The 18,567-nt window shown below is 43.5% G+C and overlaps 1 protein-coding gene and 1 non-coding gene across 5 annotated transcripts in view; one reads left to right on the plus strand and one right to left on the minus strand.

Moving 5' to 3' along the window:
* The window catches only part of WDTC1 (WD and tetratricopeptide repeats 1), a 64,985-nt gene that overhangs the window by 34,057 nt on the left and 12,361 nt on the right, over positions 1-18,567 (plus strand). For all 4 annotated transcript variants that reach the window (XM_045859063.1, XM_045859060.1, XM_045859059.1 and 1 more), the window contains 6 exons: positions 9,827-9,873; positions 10,306-10,417; positions 13,244-13,431; positions 16,677-16,859; positions 17,603-17,697; positions 18,098-18,213. In XM_045859063.1, the coding sequence (XP_045715019.1) occupies positions 9,827-9,873; positions 10,306-10,417; positions 13,244-13,431; positions 16,677-16,859; positions 17,603-17,697; positions 18,098-18,213 (741 nt within the window). The remainder of the gene's footprint in view (positions 1-9,826; positions 9,874-10,305; positions 10,418-13,243; positions 13,432-16,676; positions 16,860-17,602; positions 17,698-18,097; positions 18,214-18,567) is intronic.
* On the minus strand, positions 589-651 carry LOC123832415. The gene has a single exon (XR_006788067.1). It is a non-coding gene; the product is annotated as a U7 small nuclear RNA (small nuclear RNA).

The raw sequence follows: 18,567 nt of genomic DNA on the forward strand, positions 1-18,567 counted from the left end.
TATTTTATTTTATTTTTTTAGATTTTTTAAAATTTATTTTCAGAAAGAGGGGAAGGGAGGAAGAAAGAGAGGGAGGAAACATTGATGTGAGAAAGAAATATCAATTGGTTGCCTCTTGTACATGCCCCATCCAAAGACTGAACCCATAACCCAGGCATGTGCCCTGATTGGGCATCAAAGTGGTGACCTTTTGCTTTGTGGGCTGATGCCTGGCCAATGAGCCACACCACTCAGCACTGTTGGCCTCTTTTTTAAGTTTATTTTTTTATTTTATTTAAGTGTACAATTCATTGGTTTTTATATAATATATTCATGAAGTTGTGAGACCACCACCACTATGTAATTCCAGACATTCTTATCATCCCCAAAAGAAATCCTTTACTCATATTAATAGTTACTCCCATCGCCTACTCCAACCACTAATCTGCATTTTGCTTCTGAATTTTCCTATTCTGGACATTTCATATAAATGGAATCATACAATATGTGGCTTTTCGTATCTGGCTTCTTTACTTAGCATGATGGCTTTCTTTCTTTCTTTCTTTCTTTCTTTCTTTCTTTCTTTCTTTCTTTCTTCTTTCTTCTTTCTTTCTTCTTCTGGTAAAGAGAGGAAGACCTACTAGACAAATTCAAAAAGAGCTGTAAGCACTGGGGTTTTTAAAAATATTTTTATGTATGTATGTATTTATTTATTTTTGGAGAGAGGGGAAGGGAGGAAGAAAGAGAGAAACATTGATGTGTGAGAGAAACATTGGTTGGTTGCCTCTTGCATGCCCCCAACTGGGGACCTGACCTGCAACCCGGGCATGTGCCTTGACTGGGAATTAAACCAGCAATCTTTCGGTTTGCAGGCCAGCACTCAGTCCACTGAGCCTCACCAGCCAGGGCTGGCATAATATTTTTAAGATTCATCCATGATGTAGCACGAATGAATACTTCATTCTTTTGCATTTGGATATCCGGTTGTCCCAGCACCATTTGTTCAAAAGACTGTTCTTTCTCCCATTGGATTGTCTTGGCAGTCTTGTTGGAGATCAATTGGTCATAAATGTAAGGATCTACTTATGAGCTCTTGACTTTATGCCATTTATCTAAATGTGTGTCCTTATGTCGGCACAACGCTGTTTTTTTGTAGGAAGTTTTGAAATTGGGAATTCTGAGTCTTCCAACTTTTTCTTTTTCAGGATTGTTTTAGCTATTCTGGTCCCTTGCGTTTACATGTGAGTTTTAGGGTCAGTTTGTGAATTTCCACAGAGAAAGCAGATGGGAATTTGATAGAGATTAGGTTGAAAGTGTTGCCACCTACTTTTATAAATAAAATTGTATTGGAATATAGCCACACTCATGAATGTATTATCTATGGCTGTCTTAATGATGCAGGAGCAGACTGAGCAATTGTAAAGAGTCTGTGTGGCCTGCAAAGCTTAAAATATCTACTGTCTGTCTCTTTGCAGAAAAGTGCCAACCTCCACTTTAGATGATGGAGTAAATTCATGCTCTGAAGCCCCAGAGGGCAGAACTAGGAGTCATTCATTAATTCAGTTATATGTTCAAGTAAATGCCGAGTGCCTACAATATGCCAACAATATTCTAGACTCTGGGAGATAAGTACAGCAATGAATAAGACCAGCACAATTCCTGGCCTCATAAAGCTTCTTGCTATGGCCTGTAAGACACCCTGAGGATCTGGTCTCACCTCCCTGAGCTCATTTTGCCTCGCTTAGTCTTCCCCCTTTATCATTATGCTCTAGCCACAGTGGCCTTCATTCTGTTTCTCCAGCATTCCGAGCATGTTTCTACCTTGTACTTGTTCTTCCCTATGCATGGTATGCTTTTCCTAATGATATTCGTCATTTGCTTTTTCTCAGTATTCAAATTTTGTTTCAAAGATCCTTCATCAAAGTGGCTTTCCCTGACCACTGTGTCTAAAGTATATCCCATTATTATGGTCTATTTTCTTTCTGAACTCATACTGATTCATATGTTCTATGTCCTATTTACCTTGATGGCCTTAGCGTATAGTAGTTGCTCAAAGAAAAGGCTGGATGAATAAACAGACTTCTCAAGGATAGATAGCAGAAACAGGCTCAGTGTAAGCAAATACTCCCAAACGTGAATTATGGTTATTGACTTGCCCCACTAAGGTTTTTAGGTAAAACATAGAGGTTGAAATATGTTTTAAATTGCCCCCCCCCTTTTTTTTTAATCACTCCTAGGATTTTTCCTTCCCCAGCAATCTCAGTTCACACCAGGCTGTACTTTAAATCTTGAATTATCACAGTGCAATGGAAAGAACAGATTTGGATTTGATTTCCAGTTCTGCTATTCAGCAAAGTGACTGAAGTGCTTTGCAAATATTGATTAATTTTCCACAACCACCCTATGAGGTGATATATGTCATCTCTGTCCTCACACACATAGAACCTAAAGCACAGAGGGGTTAAAGAACTTGCTGAGGGAAACACAGCTTGGACACACAAAACCACATTTACTGTCCTTTATGGACAGTTTAATAGATTTTCAAGGGTAATTATGTGAAGAGGACAGGGCCTGACACATAGTAAGCTAAATTTTAGTCATTACTATTCCATGTAGTAATTCTTAGGCACAATACATTTGAGAAACCATTGAGGTAGATTAAAGAAGCAACAAAAGGAAAGATTTTATGGAGATGTCAGGATATTGAGATCTTTCTGGCTTTATAAGTATCAGATCTTTAAGTGAATAGAGGGCACATGAAGAATTCTCACAAGTCTTGTCTGCTTTCAGGACTCTCTCCACTCTGTTTTAATAATGTACCTACATAACCTTAACACATGTAGTAAGCACGTATTGTGAAGTTTAAGTGACTCGGTGCATACGAAAACTTAGCACTTGCCCTGACATTTAGTAGGTACTCAATTAATGCTTTCTGGATTTTTCACCTCAATCTTGCTCAGACTCGCATTCACACTGTTAGGGAGTTATAGAGAAGCCCGTGGCCGTCTGCTCCCTACCTTTCCTGGGCGCATTTCTTGTGGAGGCTCTACTGAACTTCTCTCTCATGCTCTTTGATATTGACCTTTTAGGTAGAACTTCATTATACAAGGGTTTAGGCCTGAAGTCAGTGGGTAAGTTAAATGTGTATATGATTGGGATGCAGTTAAGAGAGGGTACTTACATGTATGCAAACTGGGTCATGGACTTGGTCTGCCAGCCAGACAGTGTCCTCAAAGGTCCTTTAAGTTTGTTCCTAAAGCCCGTCTTCTTGTAGGATACCTCTTTCCTTCCTCTGTTACAGTAGAACTTTGTTTCATGTTGCCATAGACACAGACCTGTCTTTGTTTATCCTACTATTTATTTTCTTTTCTCCCAGTACCTAATACATAATGGGTATTGAATAAATGAATTATCTGTTTAGTCAGAACTTAGAAAAGCAATTTAATAGCTGCAGAAATAACCCTTTTGAAAAAGTAAGTAAATAGGAAGGAATATATTTGTTCAAGATGTATATCCTTTGTGAGCACCCTAGCCATGTGGGAGAGGTCTTTGGAGTGGGGGCTAGAAGAACATAGACCAGCAAAAGAAGATCCTGAGGACTAGTTCCAGGGAGCCAGCATTTGCCAAAATGTGCCAAAGTGTGCTAGCTCCCTTGCACATATTACATCACTTGATCTTCGCAGTGATCTTGTCCAGTTGACATCATCACCATCCCCATTTCCACATGAAGAACCTGAAGCTCTGGGAACCTTAAGTGACCTCCCACAGACCTAGGAAGAGGCCAAGCCAGGGCTGAACCAGACAGCTCTTTCACTTCACAGTTCCGCCTCTCGTGGACCAGCCCCATGTCCTCAGCTTCCTCCTGTAAGAAGTACCTTTGGTTGTACCAGGATGCACACTGACTTGCAGACTTCCTAGTTCTTTGCTTCTCTTTTTTTTATTCCTTTCATGCAGTGGGCCCCACCTTTTTCCCCTAGCAAGACTGACTTGTAATTTTACCCCTGTCCTCACTGGGTAAAGGATTGGATCCCACATTTTGACAGATTATTGTCTAGTAAATCATGTTTATTAATGTTTCCCACTTCAATACACTTTTCCATACCATGACTACCCATCTGAGCTCCTGAACAGAATGGGATATACCTAAGGTTACAACACAGATTTTATGTATTTCCAGTCAAAAGCAAAAAACCATGACAGTGTGCCCAGTCTGGGCCACTCAGTCACCTTATAAATGTTTTATTCCTACTGGACTTTCAAAACACATCAACTCACCAAAATTTTGTACAACACTAAGGTAAAAATAAATATGGTTTAACCTTTGGAGGAATATTCTATAGCCATTTGAAGTGATGCTTGCGAGGAGGTCGTAGTGATGTGGGGGAAAGGCTGATGTTCTGGGTTTGGAGGAGAGGAGGGGGAAACAAAGCCGAGCCGGCTCTGTGTGGACCGGAGGTGTGTCTGTCTGACCCGCTCTCCGAGCCCAGTGGAGTACTGGCAGGCACACAGCAGGGAGGCAGACTTTCATAGAGACGGCCCAGGACGTAAGAAGGTAGGTGCGGACGGCGTCGTGGTGAAGAGCCAAGCTCTAGAATCTGTCAGACCTGGGTTCACGTTCTGGCTATGCTGTTTACACAGTATGGGGTATTAATTAACCTTTCCTTATCTGGAAAATGAGGATAGTATTGGTGTTTCTATCACAAAGTAGTTGTAAAGATTAACTTTAAGTTGTAAAAGCACGTATAAAGGACACAGTATTGTCCCTGTACATGGTGAGAAAGTGCTTAGTATATATTAGCTACTCCTATTGCTATTGTTATTACCTTTTTTCTCTTTATTGAGATGTGATTTACATTAAAATAAAGTGCACATGTCTTCAGTAGTGAGTTAGATGAGTTTTGACACTTGTGTAACTACCACACACAACAAGACAGAACATACCTGCATCTCCCTAGAAGGTTCCGTGGTACCCTTTCCGTCAACCTTCCTACCTCAGAGTGACCACTTTTTGGCTTCTGTCTTCGTAGATTAGTTTTGTCTGTTCTTACACTTCATATAAATAGAATTCTATAGTCTATATTTTTGTGTGCTTGGGCTTTTTTGCTTAGCATATTTGTTGAGTTTCATCTGTTGTTGCATGTATCTATAGTTTGTCTTTTTTTTTTAAAGATCGTATTTATTTATTTTTAGAGAGAGGGGAAGGGAAGGAGAAAGAGAGAAACAATCAATGTGTGGTTGTGTCTCATGCGCCTCCTACTGGGGACCTGGCCCGCAACCCAAGCATGTGCCCTGACTGGGAATCGAGCCGGTGACCCTTTGGTTTGCAGCCTGTGCTCAATCCACTGAGCTACACCAGCCAGGGCTCATTTGTTTTTTTTTTATTGATGAGTAGTGATTCGCTGTATGGATGTACTACATTTTGTTTATCTATTCTCCTGTTGATGACCATTTGGGTTATTTACAGTTTGGGGCTTTTAAAAATAAGGCACCTAAGGATATTTTTAAATCAGTTTTTGTGTGGGCAGATGTTTTCATTTCTCTCCAATAAACACCTAGGAATAGAATTACTGAGTCATAGGGTTGATACCAGCTTAACTTTATATAAAACTACCAAACAGTTCTCTAAGTTGATGGTAGCAATGAGATCTCTTTTTAATACAAGTGGAAATAGGGTGATGTTTGATGTAGTCCAACATAGCTGAAGACTTTGGCGCCATATTGACCTGGGTTCCCATCTGGGCTCTGATACTTAGCAGTTGTGTGACCTTGGTTAAGTTATTTATTGTCTGAGACTTGGTTTTACTTATAAAAAGGAGCGATAATGAGATCATATATATTAATATCTGGTATTCAACCTAACAGTGGAATACTAAGGTGGGCACAGTACAGGCTATACTGGGATACATAGTCTGTAGAGAGTTTAAAAGTAGTAATAAAACCACTGAAAAGTCCATTTGCTTTTTATCATATTATGCACCTACAATGATAAAATGCTTCTCTTTGCCTCCTTTCCCCCCTGTACACCAGGCTACCTAGCAAAGTATAGGGACCAATAATACACAATAATTATAATGAATATTTAATAAAGATAAGCAGGAACTAAGAGTTAGGTTTGCGTTTGGAACTTAAATGAGATTTGGGGCTTTTATTGCAGGGTCTTCCTCTGTAGCACTTTGTCTCCCCAGGTCCCTGGTGTGCCAGGCTCACTCTGAGTGCATGCCTTCCAGGGCCCCGGCAGGCTCACAGGGTCTGCCTCTCTCCAGGAGCCATCTCGAAACAGTCCTTCCTCTCCACTCCTTACACATGTGGGGTTTTACCCGCTTCTTTTTACCCACATTTTGATTCTGGTATGCCATAGGCATATTTTCTTCCATTGTATTCATCAACATAATTATAAATTATGTAGTTATGTCTCACCTAGCCTTACTTACCAAGGCCAAAATAACTTCCCTTAAACACTCTTTCTTGTAAAGTAGCTTCCCGAACACATGTTCTAACTTATGAAGCCCTTTGTTAATATTTTTGTCAATACAGTTGACCCTTGGACAGCACAGGGGGTTAAGGGCACCAACCCCTCATGCAGCCGAAAATCCGTGTTTAACTTTTGACTCCCCAAAGACTTAACTGTGCTCAGTATCTGCAGGGGGTTGGTTTCAGGACCCCCACAGATACAGAAATCTATGGATGCTCAAGTCCCCTATATAAAATGGCATAGATCGGTGCCATACAGTCTACCTTCTGCATCCACAGACTCCCCACCATGGATCAAAAGCAGTACAGGTACTTACTGGTTTTACTTACTAGGGTACCATTTAATTATAAAAGGATATAATTCAAGAACAGCCACATGGAAGAGATGCATAGGGCAGGGTATGTGAGAAGGAGCACAGAGCTTCCATGCCCTCTCTGAGCATGCCACTCTCCCCAAACTTCCATGGGCTTATCAACCCAGAAGCTCTCTGAACCCTGCCTTTTTGGGTTTTTATAGAGGGTTCATTGCATAGGCACGATTGAGTAAATCATTGGCTATTGGTGATCTGTTCAACCTCCCTGGAGGTCTGGGAGATAGAGCTGAAAGTTCCAACCTCCAGTTATGTGGTTGGTTCCCTTAGCAACCAGCTCCCATCCTTTGGTGCTTTCCAAAAGTCAATTTATTAGTAAACTCAGGTATGGTTTAACAGAGTTTGTTATGAATATCAAGACACCTTTATCACTCTTAATACTTAGGAAATTCCAAAGGTTTTAGGAGCTTTGTGCCAGTAATGGGAATGAAGACCAAATATAGATTTCTTATTGTAAACCACAGTGTCACAGCAGGTTACCTAACCTCTCTGAACATCGTTTTTCTTACCCATGAAATGAGTAATGATACCTGTTTCCTAAACAAGATAATGGATATAGAGTTTCCTATTGCTGCCGTAACAAATTATCACAAACTTAGTGTCTTAAAACAACACAGGTTTATTATCTTACAGTTCTGTAGGTCAGAAGTCTAACAGAGGTCTCACCAGTCTGAAAGCAAGGTCCTGACAGCGCTGTGCTGCAGTTCCCCAGTGCTAGAGGCTGCTGCATTTCTAGGCTCGTGACCCTGTTTTCCATCTCCAAAGCCAGCAGGTCAAGTCCCTTTCACACCTACATCTCTCTGTTTTCTGCAGCCAAGGAAGCTCTAATTTTAAAGGACTCGTATGATTATTTGGGGCCCACCTGAATATTTTGGGATAATCTTCCAATCTCAAGGACCTTAATCTTAATCACATCTGCAAAGTCCCTTTTGCCACCTAATATATTCATAGGTTCCAGAGGATCAGGACATGGTTATCCGTAGGGGCCATTCTTTGTTCTGCCTACCACAAGTGCTTGGCACTGTCTCTAGCTCTTTGTAAGCCCTCAGCAGCGATTTCTCAAGGCTCTTGGTACTCTGGGAGATTGCAAACTGAAGATATGACCCCCAGCATAAGTAACTTACAGCCTTGTGAAAGAATGAGAGGTCTGAGGACAGAAACGATTCTGACCCAGAAAGAGTGACCGACGCCATGGGTGGGGTTTCAACCAAGCGCCCTGGAAAAGTGAGAGGCCTCAGGTCTGAACAGAGTAAATGTGTCTGTAACGTGTGGCGGTGCGGAACCTGGAAAGAAATGAGGTTCAACCCAGACGAGAATTTTTATTGAACAAAGAGTAAGTGGGAAGGAGAAGCAGAGGAAAGGCCTTTTCTGACCGATAGGGAATTCAGTTTGTTTTATCTCTTCACTATTTCCATTAGTCCTGCTGTATTCATTTGTTCATTTATGCAGCAGATGTGTGCCAGGGACTGTACCTGGCCTTGGACGTGCAGTGCGCACAATACACAAAAGCCTGTCTTCTCAGGGCTGTCTGGTGAAGCAAACACCGCGTCCACCCGGAGCCACAGGAAGGGCGTGCCTCCCTCCCAAATTTACATGATGGAAAGGCATCTTGAAGGAACTGCCTGTGAACTGAAATCTGAAGAATGAGTTCGAGTTTTTCAGTTAGGATGCTTTGGGCCACAGGAACAACCCAACTCACACGGCCTTAAACAGTAATGAACTGATTGGCCTACAGAAGTGGAAGTCCAGGAGTAGAGTAGGCATCTGGGTTGGTTACTTTGGTCACTCGGGATCCATTTTTCTATGATTCCCTGGGCTGGGCTCTCCTCTCTCTGTCACTTTTACTCTCAAGCTGGCTTCCCTCACGGTGGCAGTTCCAAATGTCACATCAGTATTCCCAGCATCCAGAGGAAAGGCATCTCTTTCAGAGACTCCTGAGAATGAGAAAACTCCTTTCCCAGAAGCTCCCAGCAACTGTCTCCCTTGCATCTGATTGGGGTCACAGGCTCATTTCTGAGCCAATTTCTGTGCCCAAGTGAATACCATGTCCAATTTGGCTTAGGCCTAACTTTCTGAACCTACCACTGCGGAGAGAACAGTGGGTTTACCCTTCCTGAAACACATAGCCTAACTTGGGCAGGGAGATAATTAAATGAAAATCAAGGTGTCACTAGGAAAGAGAAAGGGGGAGGAAATAGAAAGAAAGGTAGGACTTTCTAGTGACTTGTTTTCTCGCTCTCTCATGTAAGACTTGTGTCTGCTACTGCACACCTTCTGCATTTCATGGATCCTGTTTCCTCATAATTCTGGCTTTGCCATGATTTCTCTCTGTGCACGCTTTCAACTTCAGCATCTGTTAACTGCCTCAGTTTCTCCCTGTTTCTTAATTCAAATCCCCAAGCTCAAGACACTGGCCTAATGTACCTTACTATACCAGGCTCCACCTACTGGAAGTCAGCTCCAAGAGATCAGGGACTTCGATTTGTACACTGCTGTACCCCCAGCATCTGAACAGAACCTGGCATGTAGTAAGTGCTCAATAAATCAAGTATATGCCAAATGAATGAAAGATCAGCCTTCTAGTTCATTGGCTGCCCTTGGATCAGATGCTTCTCTGGGCAAATTTTCTGTGGCCAAGGGGCTTTCCCTCGAAGGGACGGTTGACGTGTCCCTTCTAGTGATAGGAACAGAAACTCGTTTGTACCTTACTTCTATTACTCACTATTATCTGAACTTCATTTTACTTTTCTGCAAAATGGAATCAATGAAACCTGCCCTTTATGACTTAGGGGTGTTCAGTATCAAGCAAGGTCATGAAAATGAAAGTACTTTATATATTGTAAGATGCCAGGCAGTTTAATTCAATTCTGGTCACTCACATGCACCTGGAAAACGTTGATGATGGAAAGGTTAGTTTACCTGTTGAGTTCCACTTCTTGGTGTTGAGTTCCCCATGAGAACCTCTAACTGGCTCTCTTCTTGTCCCTTTCCATTTGCTCCCCCAGGGTCACTCAGGATGTGTCAACTGTCTGGAGTGGAATGAGAAAGGAGAGTAAGTATGAGCTAGAGCACCTAGGGGGTGCTAGAGAAAGGGAGTGGGGAGGCTGGGAGATCCTCTTCCTAAATCTAAGGAAAAGAATGGACCCAAGGGAAAAGAGACTGCTGTCCTCTGCTACATACTTTAGCTTAGTCCATCATTATCAACACACAGTAAAACAGTGAAGCTCAGACCCATAGAAGATTGGATGACCACCCAAATGCTCTTTTTTTTGATAAGCTAATGCAAAGTTCAAGGAATAACGGCAAATTCTGAGGACAAATAGAAGGGAATCATCCAATATTTACAAGATAGCCTTAAATTCTATGACATACACTGTTATTTAAGCTCTGTGTTGCCTAACTCCTTTTTATCTGGGAATATGGGCTAGGGGAGGGCTTCCACAAACTTGAGGAGAGAGGTCAGAACCCCTCACTCTGTTTGCAGCTTGCTGGCCTCTGGTTCCGATGACCAGCACACAATTGTGTGGGACCCGCTGCACCACAAGAAGCTGCTCTCCATGCACACAGGACACACTGCAAATATCTTCTCTGTCAAGGTGAGCAGGATAAGCCACAGAGCAAGTGAGAGGGGTGACCAGGCTGTGCACATGGTCGTGTTTGCATGTGTATATGTCCCATGTCCCCCCCTGGGGTCACATACACGTTGGTGATCTGAGTATCTGATAGTGGTTCCTGAAACCCCATCTCTTTTCCATATTCTACTTCCTCTCTCAGAGCCAAGAGGTGAGCTCTAGATGAATTTATATGTATGAGTGGTGATGCTGGGAGGTATGGTTCCGAGCATGAATTTAGATATTAGACACCAGGAGACCTGGGTGACTCCCTTGTCTGCCCCTTGGAGGCTGTGTGGACTAGGCAAATCATCTAACTACTCTGAGCCTGTTTGCTCATCTGTAAAAAAGGTAGCAACTAAGGGAAATCCCTCATATTCATGAATAAATCATTTAATTTTTAAAAAGGAAGTAACGGTCCACAGGGTTGATGTTACCTGGCACAGGCACTTTTCGCTATTCTACCTTTTGTAGGAGATGGGTCTGCTGATTTGTTGGCGGAGGGGAGTTGAGCCGAGGAGAGGTGAGAAAGGGACTTAAAAGCGTCTTCAGACCCCTGAAGACCTATTCTGTGGAAGTGACATGAGACTTGACCCTTTTGATCTCAGAGAATAGACCTATGACACGTGGCTGTAAGTCCACAGAAGCACATGTAGGCCTGATGAAGGGAAGAACTGTCTAATGCTTAGAGTGATTTGAAAAAAAAGGTAGAATGGTCCCTCTGAGGATATAGCAAATGCACTTAGCACTGAGGTATTCTGCTTGCTGGGAACTTTATCTTCCAGACTTAAGGTTGGAGGAAATGACCTTTAAAGATCTTTCCAGCTCTGAAATTCTATAATGGATATATGTGAGAATGAGGCTATCCTTTGGAAAGCCTCACTAATCCAAGAAATATTTTCCTAATTAATATCAAGAGAAATAACAGGATACCTGAAGAAGGCAGATTCAAGAGCTCAAAATCTACTTATTTCCCTAAACCCCATCTCTTTCCCAAACTGTGATCCTCAACTTCTGTCCCAGAGACCAACCCTAGAGGAATTTCTGCTATTTTAGAGACAGAATGATGCTCATTCACCTCTTGCATAGCAGAGACTGCTTTTGCCCCTGAAAAGTGTTAGGTCCAGTTTGGGTCTGTGGGGTCCGATCTCTGGAAAGAACCTAAGCTATCATTTTGACATCATAGAGCACAAAATGTTGAGTTCAGAGACCAGAATTTGACAATGGCCTTGATATTCGCTAATTAATAGCAAAACCTTGAGCAAGGCAGTTATAGTCAGAACCGCCCCCCCCCCGCCTCCTCTTCTGTTTAAAAAAAGTGTGGAAAAGGGTTCTTCTCTCTTCTGGTGGGCAGAAATAGGTTTACAGTTCATATGGAAAATAATACAATAATTAGTAAATAATAATACAAGAATAAACTTTCACATACAACTGTAAACCTACTTTTGCCTACCCTGTGTTTAACCCACAAGCTCCCCCTGGTGGTATCTTCAGTGCATAACAAGTGGCAACAGCCACAAGTGCTTCCCAAGGGCTCTGTTTCTTTTGTGTATGGAGTACATGCTGTTTCCAGACAGGATTAAAGACTATTATTTGTCCCTAAAAATTACTAAATTCAATCTATTTCTCCTAGTTCTTGTCCTAGTGAACCATTAGAGAAGTGTACATGGGAAAAGTGAATTGTTGTTTTGGGTGAACATTTAAGTCAGGTGGTACTCCAGTTATTTAAATACAGAGTAATGCCCTCCCCACAGCACCCATTCAGTCTTGTTGTGGGTTGCGAGAAACTATTCAATGCAGAAAAAGAGATAATTTAATCTTCTGAACTCAAGAAAGAGCAGAAGAACTCAACACCACACCTATATATTTTTTTCGTCAAAACTAGATGATAGACCAGCCCAACTTTTAAAAAACTATTATTCAAACTATGGGTGTAGCTGTTTTGTCATCTGGAGTATTTTGTGCTCAACTGCATCAGAATGGTGGGGTTCTTGTTTTTTTTTTAACGGCCACTTGGTGCTCAGCCCTTCCGGAAGGTCGGACGTTGGAGCCTCTCCCAGCATCTGTCATTACCACGAGTGCTGCTCTGAGCATTTCCGTACGGGTCCCTTTTTTCTTTCAGAGTTATTTCTCAGAAGTAGCAAGAAGTTTTGGGTCAAAAGATAGAAATAGTTTTTATCTTTGCTACCTATTGCCAGATTGTTCTCCAGAAATACTTGAACCAGTTTAAAACACCGATTCCCTGAAAACAGTGAAAGTTCTTTTCATTTTAAGACTAATTTAGTAGCCCCCAGGCTATTCACAGCTAATGGTTATGCAGCAGTACCACAGCTGTGGTTATGAAGCAGTACAACATAGGGGATTCAGACAGACTTGAGTTTGAACACAGTCCTGTGGAATGTCAGTGCCAAACCTCAGTTTTTAATGGGGTTGGTTTGACGATCAGTAAGGTAAATTACCTGCCCTGTTGTCTGGCACATGGTAAATGCTTGGTAAATGGTAACAGCTGTGATTATCATTCACTTGGCTCTTACCTGTGGAAGAATCAAAGGAAAAAGTTCCCTTGGGTAGTCCACTTGGCCTAGGTCAGGACTATTCTGGCAAAGTAAAGGTGTTTGCCCCAACTTTGACCTTTAGGCATAAGGGCTGATGTTCAAAGTCCAGAGTTTTCTTGGTGGGCTGTCTTGGATGGGCTCATTTTCTTACCCGATTGGAGAGGGAAAGAGGGTGCTAACATCCAGGCCAGTCTCCTTCTGTGGCCGACCTTACCTCCACCACCTGCCAATCTCTCCTTCCATCTCTCCGGAGCAGTTCCTGCCTCACGCTGGGGACCGCATCTTGATCACGGGGGCAGCCGACTCCAAGGTGCATGTCCACGACCTGACAGTAAAGGAAACGATCCACATGTTTGGAGACCACACAAACCGGGTGAAACGCATTGCCACGGCACCCATGTGGCCCAACACATTCTGGAGTGCTGCTGAGGATGGGCTTATCCGGTAAGGGCCTGAGGCATCGATGGGGCCTTTGTCTCCCGCTGCATGTCGGTTCCCCCTCCCACCTGCCCGTACCACTTGCTTCCACAGGCCTGACTCCTTCCCTCCAGCAGAGTTCCAGCCTCGTTAGTCCTCCAAGAGCAGTTGTCTGCAGATAAGCTCAGCTGACATTTGCTTCCCCTCCTCTCACCTTCCCCGTTCTCTCTCCCCTCCTGTACTGCATGCAGGCCTTCTGGCCTCCCACCACCTCAGATGCAGAGTCTGCCTCCTTCGGGCTTTCACACTGTTGTTTCCTTTGCCTGGTTTTCTGTGTACCCAGTTCTTTTGGCATATGACTCTTTCTTACTCTAAGGAGTCTGTTTAAGAGTCACCTCCTCCAAGGCACCTTCTCTGACCATCCTGAAGTAGACCCCTCCCCCATTATTCTTTGTCTCAGCACCCTGTTGTATCCTATAATACCCTAGTCATCATCTGTAGTTAATTTGTTTACTTGTTGGTTCCTTTTTTTCCATATCCCTCAACAAATAGTAAACTCTCTCTGAGTAGCTCCATGTCTGTCTTGTCCTTGGGTTGTGTCCCTAGAGCTGAGCACAGTGCGTGGCACATAGAGGCACTTCATACATTTCTCTTGAACAGTGGGTCAGTGGGCATCTGCCTGTCAGGGGGAGAGGCATCCAGAAATGGTAGAGTGGACTGTCCCCTTTCCCAGTGGCTGGTATTGTCGTATACTTGCCTCTCCTTCCCTTCATCTTAAAATGGTCTCATTTCCCTTCTTTAACTCCTGTCTTCAGATATGACCTTAGAACTTTTTCCTTATCTCCCCAACCTGCCTTAACTGCCTCCCTTAAGATCCTGTAAGAGATCTTAAGAGATCTTATAAGAGATCCTGTAAGAGAGGTCCTAAGTGGTCTATAAATGGTAACGTAGCAAATAGAAGCAGGGCACTGAAGTCAGAGAGATCCGGGGTCAGATCTTACCTCTGTCACCCAGCGTTTGACTGGAGCAAGTCATTTCACCCCTGAACCTCCATTTCCTCATCTGTGAAGTGGGAATTATCACAGAACCTCCCTTGTTGACCTGAGCATTAAAATTGAGAGTGCCAGTAAAATCTTAGCTCAGTACAGTAAGTCCTCACTTAAGTCTTCAATAGATTCTTTGTCTATAAGTGAAACAACATATAACAAAGCCAGTTTTACCATCAGCTAATTGATATAAACAGGAGTTAAGTTCCCATGGCTCTCATCAACGTTATAATGAAACAACACTGAATGATGAAAAGATGTTATTCGAGGACCTGCTGTACTAAGAAGACAGAAAGCACTTGGTTGGCAGCGGGTCTGACTCTATGTTGCACTTGTTAACTTTGACCAGACTGTCAGGGCAGCAGGGAGAAGCTGAGCATCAAGGGCCTGGGGTAGAAGCCTAAGCACTTAGGTGCAGGCACAGTCAGGGAAGGTGTCCTGGCAGAAGGCAAACAGGAACTGGCCTTCCAGAACAGACAGAGTTTGGACAGGCAAGCTGAAGCAGGGTGGGCTCCCTGCTCGAGCAGTTCGTGAGGGCGGGGTGAACGTGGCGATTGCAGGATGAAGAGTTCTGTGCTTGCAATTGATCGCCTTTAGAAAACTGAGGGACAAGGTTGGAGAGGGATGTGCCATCAGGTCTTGAAAGCCAGACTGAGGAGTTCAGTAAAAGTAAACTAAAAGCACATTTATGCTAAAAAATATTGCGGAATCACTGCAATTTTGAGCTGGAGAGTGAACTTAGAAAGATACGGTGAGCCCTAACAAGTGTGGCTTGGTTGGCCATTGCCCTGCAAAGTGAAAGGTTGAAGGTTTGTTTTGTTTTTTTGGTGTTTTTTTTTTAAATTAGTGTAGACTATTTTTTTTAAGACAATATATTCTTTTTATTTGAAAGGTTGCAGGTTTGATTCCCAGTCAGGGCACATGCCATGGTTGCTGGTTCAGTCCATGTCGGGGCGCGGCAACCAACCAATATTTCTCCCCCTCTCTCTTAAAAAAAAAAAAAAAGAAAGAAAGAAAGATAAGGCAAGTAATGAAGAGATCAATGCAAATGCCTGAGCAACAGGTAGGTGAGCACAGGGCAATTTCCTTCCCACTCTCTGCATACGCCTGTGTATTGGCAACAGAGACGCTCTCCAGGCTGCAGCTGTGGGCGTGTGCTGCTGCCGGGTGGACATTCGGCATGACCTTTGCCACCTGGATGGGACTCTTGGGCTTCTCATGGCACTTGGTGTTTCTAGGTAGCTCTTAAATGATCTCCAGATTCTCTTGTTTATCACCTCCATACTTCTTTTGTTTCCTACAAGAAACTAATTTACAATAAGAATTGAATTAAGGAGCAGAATAAAACTCAAAAAGATATATATATATATATATATACATACATATATATACATATACATATACATACATGCATATATATATATATATATATATATTTTTTAACTGGCTCTGGCTGGATTGAGTGCTAGCCTGTGAACCAAAAGGTCACCGAATCGATTCCCAGTCAGGGCACATGCCTTTGTTGCGTGCCAGGTCCCCAGTTGGAGGCATGCAAGAGGCAACTGATCGATGTTTCTCTCCCTTTCTTTCTCCCTCCTTCCCCTTCTCTAAAAATAAATAAATAAATAAGTTTTTAAAAAATTAGGTTAGGAAGACTCTTATAGGCTACTATCATTAAATAGTTGATTGATAGATAGGTAGATAGAAAGAGAGAGAGAGAGAATTAAAGAGCAGAGCAGTCTTAGGAAGCTATCCCAGCTCTGTCCTCACTAGCAGTGTTGTCCCAGGCACGTTATTTAACTTCCTTGAACCTCGGTGTTCTAATGGTACCTAGGGATGGTGTGAGGATTTAATTAGATAATACATGCGCAATACTTAGGAACAATGCTGGACACAAAGCAATTTCCAACTAAGTGTTAGTAATCAGTAGTAAATAGTACTTAGTAGCAATAATACTGACATCTGATTTTTTTTTAATTTAAAAAAGGTACAGTAGTGTTCACCTTAAGGAGTTATGTTAGCATAAAACATCATGTGAGAAGCCTGCAGCAGGAGCCCGGCACACAGTGGGCACTCAAGAAATGAGGGTGGTTTTTGACATTCTTATTACTTACAAACAGGTCTAGAGCCCCGCCCAGTCACGCTGTCTAACAAGGCCTTGGCTTCTTCCCTGCCTTCCACACAGGGGCCCAGCCTCCAGTCTCCTAACTCTGCCCTCTCTCACAGCCAGTATGACCTTCGGGAGAACAGCAAACACTCGGAGGTGCTGATCGACCTGACAGAGTACTGTGGCCAGCTGGTGGAAGCCAAGTGTCTCACGGTCAACCCCCAGGACAACAACTGTCTGGCGGTGGGGGCCAGCGGGCCCTTCGTGAGGCTTTACGACATTCGCATGATCCACAACCACAGGTATGGACAGCCCGGCCTCCTGCAGGGACGTCCCTGGGAGCCTGCTGCCGCTTCCCGACATTGCCGTGCCCTCTTCTTTTTGAGGTGGTTTTTAAATGTTGTGATTTTTTAAAAAACTTGAATTTATGCTTGTTTTGGAAATATGAAAACTATAATTTAAAATTATCCATAATCCATCACCTGAAAGAAATCACTGTATAATATTTTCTGCTTATTCTTTTACTATGAGTGTTTAAACAGAGTCATAATAATCTTGTACGTAAATTTCTTTTTGTGCATGTAATTTTATCTTGTTCTTTTTTTAAAAAAACAAAAGTAGAATGTACTCGAATTTCCGTGGAAGTCCCAGACCTGAGCGGCTCTGCCAGCCTAGGTTTCAGTGGACTCTTGGGACAGGTGCAGGAACGTCTGGCCTGCTGACTTTCATTCATGGGTTTGGGCGACCAGTGTTGCTCCTCATACGCTACGTGACTCGGATTAAGACTTAAGCCTTAGCTTCCTCACCTGTCAAATGAGGGCAATGGGAGGTCTCGAGGACTGAGACAGCTGGCAAGGCCAACTTGTTAAGCAGTGTGTGTCCACAGCTGTCTGGTTGGTGGACCTTTGGGGTTGCCGAGGTAAGGAGGAAAGGTACCTTCTGTAGCTCTCAGGGACACAAACAGGTTTTCCTCTCGGGAACGTGGTGTGATCTAGACAGGGCTAGTGCTAGGCATTGTAACCTATACGGTTTGCCTTTCCACCAGAAAGAGCATGAAGCAGAGCCCTTCAGCAGGTGTGCACACCTTCTGTGATCGGCAGAAGCCCCTTCCGGATGGTGCAGCCCAATATTACGTAGCAGGTAGGGCTCAGCCCAGCTCTGGCCCCAAACTCTTGGCTGGGTGCTGGCGTTGCCTGGGGTAGTGCAGGGAGGTGGTGTGGCGCAGTGGTCCAGAGTGAAGGTTTTAGAGTCAGACATATCTGGGCTTTAATCCTGACTGCCATTAACCAGCCATCATGTGACCTTTGGCAAATTACTAACCCTTGATGAGTCTTCATTTCTTTTCTATAAAATGGGATCATAATGACTAAATGAGATAAAGTACATAAAGCAGTTGGCCCAGCACAATTGTAAGGGCTCAACGCTTGTAGCTGTTTTTATAATGAAGATGATTGCAATCATCATTAGTATGGCTGACTTCCTGCCCTTTCGGGGGGGTCCTGGGAGCCTCACCCTGGGGTCACTGGGCTGTTCCCTGCAGGTCATCTGCCAGTGAAGCTGCCTGACTACAACAACCGTCTGAGAGTGCTGGTTGCCACCTACGTGACCTTCAGCCCCAACGGCACAGAGCTGCTGGTCAACATGGGAGGGGAGCAGGTACGTTCGACTGACCAGGCCGGCTCTGCCCCACCGCCATCCCAGATCCAGCAGCCAGGGCCGTGTCCCTCGTGTCCACTGCCACAATGAGGGTTAGAAGCCTTATTTTAAGTGACAGTGAAATGTGAGAGTGACGTGGAATCATTGGAATTCCCAGAGAGGTGCCCTGGCCTGGCCTTTTTCTTGAGCATAACTTTTAGAACCGACAGACCTGCCCTCAAATGCTGACCTTCTGTTGACTAGCTGTGTGCGGTGACTTTGAACAAGTCCCTTCATCTTTCTGAACCTTGGTTTCCTCATCTGCCATTTTCCCGGGAGGAGTTCCTGGGGTTCGGGCATGCAGCCAGGCTCTGG

This window comes from Phyllostomus hastatus, unplaced genomic scaffold (assembly GCF_019186645.2).
Source record: "Phyllostomus hastatus isolate PE091 unplaced genomic scaffold, TTU_PhHast_1.1 phas_scaffold_182, whole genome shotgun sequence".
Taxonomy (NCBI): Eukaryota; Metazoa; Chordata; class Mammalia; order Chiroptera; family Phyllostomidae; genus Phyllostomus; species Phyllostomus hastatus.